Here is a 5,913-nt window from a genome sequence, read left to right as displayed (position 1 = left end):
GGAGATGGATGGGGGTGATGTCTACACAGCATGTGAATGTGCTCAGTGCCTCTCAAATGTACATTGAAAAATCGCTTAAATGGTAAATTTTTTATTATGTATAAAAAAAATTGAAAAAAACTGGCATTCTGGAAAAGTGTCTTCAGTGCATTTATTTTTTTATTAAATGGAAGGAGTCACTAGGTAAACTCCAGCCACTGTCCTACACTGGGTGCTGTGTAGGGGCAGCTGCTGTTGGTGTCAGGCCCCATTTTATCCTCCATCTCCCATGGCTACTTTACTGAAGAAGGTCTTTCTCTGTTTCCTACTTTGGTTGAATTTGTCTTTACATGACTAAGTGGACTGAAGTAAATATGTCAGTGGGTAGGCAAAAGTCAAGAAGTCCCATTGCCAGGTGTTAAGCCCTTTGTAAAAAGTATGCAGAATGTGCTCAGGTGGAGGAGAAGCCCACATCCCCCTCTGTCAGATACAGCTCCACCAGGCAACAGCCTTGGGAACCCCAGACCAAGTAGGACTGACCTGCAGGGAGATGGGGCACTGGTTGGAGGATGGACTAAGTCTACCTTTCCAAATCTGCCGTCCAGTCACCAGGTCACTTACCTTTCCCAAGTCCACACTGTCCTGCATCGTAAACTTCTTCTTCTTCTTCTTTTTTTTTTTTTGGTAGAGACAGAGTCTCACTTTATCACCCTCAGAAGAGGGCCATGGCGTCACACAGCTCACAGCAACCTCCAACTCCTGGGCTTAGGCGATTCTCTTGCCTGAGCCTCCCGAGTAGCTGGGACTATAGGTGCCTGCCACAATGCCCAGCTATTTTTTTGTTGCAGTTTTGTTGCCAGGTTTGAACCTGCCACCCTCGGTATATGGGGGCAGCGCCCTACCCACTGAACCACAGGCGCTGCTCAAAACTTCTTGAAAGTTGCCTAGTTTTTTGGTTGGGCATGGTTGGCTCACACCTGTAATCCTGGCACTCTGGGACGTCGAGGTGAGAGGGTCCCCTGAGGTCAGGAATTCAAGACAAGCCTGAGCAAGAGTGAGACCGCCGTCTCTACTAAAAATTGAAAAATTTGCTAGGGTTGGTGGTGGGTGCTTGTAGTCCGAGCTACTCGGGAGGCTAAGGTCAGAGGATTGCTTTGGCCAGGAGTTTGAAGTTTCTGAGAGGTAGGCTGAGGCCACTGCACTCTAAGCTGGGCTGAACAGAGTGAGACTCTGTCTCAAAAAAAAAAAAAAAAGTTGACATGTAGCCCTGAGTCTTTTCTTTTTCTTCTTTTTTTTTTTTTGTGAGACAGGGCCTCAAGCTGTCACCATGGGTAGAGTTCTGTGCCTTTGAAGCTCATAGCAATTTAAAGCTACTGGGCTTAAGCAATCCTCTTGCCTCAGCCTCCCAAGTAACTGGGACTACAGGTGCCTGCCACCACACCTAGGCAGTGTTTCTGTTTTTAGTAGAGATGGGGTCTTGCTCTTGCTCACACTGGTGTCAAACTCTTGCGATCAGGCAGTCCACCTTCTTCGGCCTCCCAGAGTACTATGGTCATAGTCTTTTCTTTCTTTTTTTTTTTTTTTAAAGTAAATTTATTTCAGGTTAATGTGAAGGTACAAGCAACCAGGTCAAAATATTTGATTTAATTGAGTTAATCTTCTGGTTATGTCCCACACAAAATAGATGTACCAAGCCCATCCCACCCCATGCCCACTCAGTGAGAGCACTTTAGCCCCCTCTCCCTCCCTCATCACCTCCCCCTAACTTGAATTGAAATGAGTTTTTCTCCTTTTGGAGCATGTATTGAGTCATCTACTGGCTTCATATTAGAATTGAGTACATTGGATAATTGCTTCTCCATTCTTGTGATACTTTACTAAGAAGAATGTGTTTCAACTCCATTCAGGTTAATACAAAAGATGTAAAGTCTCCATCTTTTTTTTTATTTTGTTTGTTTTTTTAAGATAATGTTATTATGTCACCCTCGGTAGAGTGCCATGGTGTCACAGCTCATAGCAACCTCAAACTCTGGAGCTCAAGCAAGTCTCTTGCTCAGCCTCCCAAATAGCTGGGACTGCAGGCGCCTGCCACAACCCCTGGCTATTTTCTGTTGCAGTTGTCGTTGTTTAGCTGCTCTGGGCTGGGTTTGAACCCACCAACTTTGGTATATGTGGCTGGCACCGTAACCACTGAGCTACAGGTGCCAAGCCAAGTCTCCATCTTTTGTAATGGCTGAATAGTATTCCATGGTATACATATGGATCCACATGGTATACAATGGATCCACAGTTTGTTGATCCATTCCTAGATTGATGGGCATTTAGGTTGTTTCCACGTCCTGGCAATTGTAAATTGAGCTTCAGTAAACAATCTAGTGCAAATGTCCTTATGGTAAAATGAATTTTTTTTTCCTTCTGGGTAGATGCCTAGTAGTGGGATTGTGGGGTCAAATGAGAGATCTAATTTAATCCTCTTAGAGGATTCTCTATACTTCCTTCCATGAGGCTGTATGAGTTTGTAGTCCCACTGACAATGTAAAAGTGTTCCCTTCTCTCTACATTCGTGCCAGCATCTGCAGCTTTAGGACTTTGTGATGTGTGCTAATCTTTTTTTTTTTTTTTTGCAGTTTTTGGCTGGGGCTGGGTTTGAACCCGCCACCTCCAGCATATGGGGCCGGCACCCTACTCTTTGAGCCACAGGCGCCACCCAATGTGTGCTAATCTTAATGGGGTTAGGTGATATCTCAGGGTATTTTTGATTTGCATTTCTCTGATGATTTGGGACCATGAGCATTTTTTCATATATTTGTTAACCATTCGTCTGTCTTCCTTAGAGAAGGTTCTGTTTATTTCTCTTGCCTAGTGATCTATGGGATTGTTGAGTCCTTTTTGTTTATTAATTTGAGTTCTCTGTAGATCCTATTTATCAAGCCTTTGGCTGATTCATAATATCCAAATATCTTTTCCCATTCTGAATGTTCTCTGTTTGCTTTGGTTATTGTCTTCTTAGTTGTACAGAAGCTTTTCAGTTTAATTAGGTCCCATTTATTTGTTTTTGTTATTGTTGCAGTTGCCACAGAAGTCGTCTTCATAAAATCTTTCCCCAGGCTATATAATTCAAGTGTTTTTCCGCACACTTTCTTTGGGAATTTTTATTGTTTCATGCCTTAGATTTGAATCTTTTATCCATCTTGAGTCATTTTTTGTAAGTCGTGAAAGGTATGGTTCCAGTTTCAGTCTTTTACATGTAGATATCCGATTCTCCCAGCACCATTTGTTGAATAGGGATTCCCACTGTATGTTCTTGTTTGGTTTATCAAAGATCAGGTGGCTGTAATATATTAGTTTCATCTCATGGTTTTCTGTTTGGTCCAAATGTCTATATCTTTATTTTTGTGCCAATAAACATGCTGTTTTGATCATTGTGACCTTGTAGTATAGCCTGAAGTCTGATAGGATGGTGTCCTCGGCTTTTTTTTTTATTACTAAGAATTGCCTTGGCAATAAGGTTTTTTTTCTGGTTTCACTCTGGTCTTTCTTGTTCCTGTTCCCTCCCCAGTACTTTAAGTATCCTTCACTGGCATCCAGTGAACGCTTGTTTGGCGGGTGGGTGAGTGCATTCTGGGCACGGTCATGGCACGTCTCAGAAGCCCTGTGGGGCCACAGGGCTGGGGATATGGTCCCCTCCCTCTACACCTCCCTGGCCTTCTTTCTGTTTCTGTTTCTCAGAGCTCACTCCTGTTAGGCTTCTTGGTTTTTTCCAATAATTCTCTATATATTTGGAATATTTCTTTTATCCCCTCACCAAACATCTCTATAACTTACTGGATTTTTAAAATAATCTTATCTTGATGTCAGTGGTTCATTCTTTTTAATTGAAGTGTTCTGTGCAGGGCCTGCAGGATAAACCAAACACACAGTCCCTAAGCTAGCAGAGGTGCATTCAGTACCCAGATCCAGTTGTCAAAGCGACCTCCCAGGTAGGGGAGTGCCTGCCTATTTCAGAGCTGGTGTCTGTTTCTGCGCTCTGCGTGTTTGCTAACTGGCCCACCATGTGCTTCTGGGCCTTGGGATCACAGCCAGTGTTGGTGTCCATGGCTGCTGTCTTAAGGCAGAACAGACCCTCCACTTTGACTCAGATGTTCTTAGCTGGCTGTCCTCCTGCCTTCCACCATAGCCTATCTAGCTTCTCTGTTCTCTGAGAGCTCCATGTGCTCTGTGCCTCTCTGCCACACTCAAGCCCTGGACCTGCAGTGTGTTGTTTTGTGACTTTGGTATATTCTGGAACATTTAAAGCCTCAGTTTCCTCACTGGTGGGATGAGTGGGCTGCTGGCTTCCTGAGAGTTTGTCATGAGATGACATGTGTGGATATAGATATCCTGTGTCCACATTGCCTCTTAGAGTGATCTGAAATCTCAGAGACCTGGTAAGCCTATTTTTTCCTTAGGAAATACTCTTTTTTTTTTGAGACAGAGTCTCAGTATGTCATCCTCTATAGAGTGCTATGGCATCGCAGCTCACAGCAACCTTGAAGTCTTAGGCTTAAGCAGTTCTCTTGCCTCAGCCTCCCAAGTAGCTGGGACTACAGGCATCTGCCACAACACCAGCTATTTTTTTTGTTGCAGTTGTTTAGCTGCTGGCCAGGGCCAGGTTCAAACCCGCCACCTCAGTGTGTGTGGCTGGCGCCATAACCACTATGCTACATACAGGTACTGAGCCTGATACTCTGTTTTAAAATTGTTGAATTTGTTTTCCCTGAAATCATAGCTCGTGTTGCCATGCAGTACGATGTATGTTCTGTGACAGACTGATGGACAGCCTCTTGTCCCCACAGTGCTGCCAACTCCTGCCCATCTAGCCCCCGGGGAGCAGGGTCTTCAGGGTACAAAATGGGCCGAGTGATGCCATCTGACCTCAATTTAATGGCCGAAAACTCGCAGCCAGAACATGAAAAGGAAGCTTCTGGAGGAGACAGCCCAAAGGTAAATGTTCTATGATCTTTGAACAATGCCCAAACCTTCATGTGGCCACACTGTTTTCATCGTGTCTAGCCATAGCCTCTCCAGGACTTGTGGAGAACTGCAAGTTGCCGAGGCCCAGTGCAGTGCAGCCTGGTCCTGGTGTGGCTCTCTGCGCTCTCAGTGCCAGGGTTGTGCTTGCGGCAGGCTGGGTGCTGAGCAAGGAGCTGACAGCAGAAGACGAGAAGGCCATGGTCCTCAGGAGCTCATGTGCACTTGTGTTCCAGGAAACCGTAGACAGGTTAGGATGCCTGTCTGAGCTGCGGGCTGTGCAGACGCACACGGGCCTTTGGGAGGTGCCTCCATCCCGTGGGCACAGCAGGTGTTGAGGGTTGGTTGCACTGTGGCCCTGTATATGTTATTCTTTGACCTGGTAATTTCCCTTTATGGCTTGGTCAGAGCCAAGTGGGTAAGAGTTCACATACAACAGAAGACCAAAGCAGCCTGAATGCTTGCAGGGAACATTGACTCAGATATGGGAGACAGGGCACAGGTTCACTGACGGGCACACTGCTGCAGTCTAATTGTGTGCAAGAGATGCCCTGCAGCCCTGGCCAGAGGGAAATGCAAAAGGGGTGTGCTCTGATTTCATTTTACCAGGTTTGAAATCAGGCAACTCTAGACTGTGTTGTTGTAGTCCCAGCTACTTGGGAAGCTGAGGCAAGAGAATTGCTTAAACCCAAGAGTTTGAGGTTGCTGTGAGCAGTTACACCACGGCACTCTACCAAAGGCAACATAATAAAACTCTGTCTCAAAAAAAAAAGTCAGGAACTGAGACAGCCTCTCTGAGAGGTAGAGACCACAGGCTGAGAGCCAGGTCATAGGCCATGTTCTGCCTCTAGGCCCAGCATCCTGATCTTCACTTTATAAAATTCGTTCAGCCGGCTCGGCACCTGTGGCTCAAGTGGCTAAGGC

The 5,913-nt window shown here is 45.5% G+C and overlaps 1 protein-coding gene across 1 annotated transcript in view; it reads left to right on the top strand.

Moving 5' to 3' along the window:
• Positions 1 to 5,913, top strand: part of FOXK2 (forkhead box K2) — a 70,907-nt gene that overhangs the window by 38,209 nt on the left and 26,785 nt on the right. Inside the window, exon 5 of the mRNA XM_023511163.1 lies at positions 4,815 to 4,962. Within this exon, the coding sequence (XP_023366931.1) occupies positions 4,815 to 4,962 (148 nt within the window). The remainder of the gene's footprint in view (positions 1 to 4,814; positions 4,963 to 5,913) is intronic.

This window comes from Otolemur garnettii, unplaced genomic scaffold, assembly GCF_000181295.1.
Source record: "Otolemur garnettii isolate 467f Iridium unplaced genomic scaffold, OtoGar3 scaffold00018, whole genome shotgun sequence".
Lineage (NCBI taxonomy): Eukaryota > Metazoa > Chordata > Mammalia > Primates > Galagidae > Otolemur > Otolemur garnettii.
The sequence above is the reverse complement of the archived record's forward strand: the minus strand, read 5'-3'. Positions and strand labels throughout refer to the sequence as shown.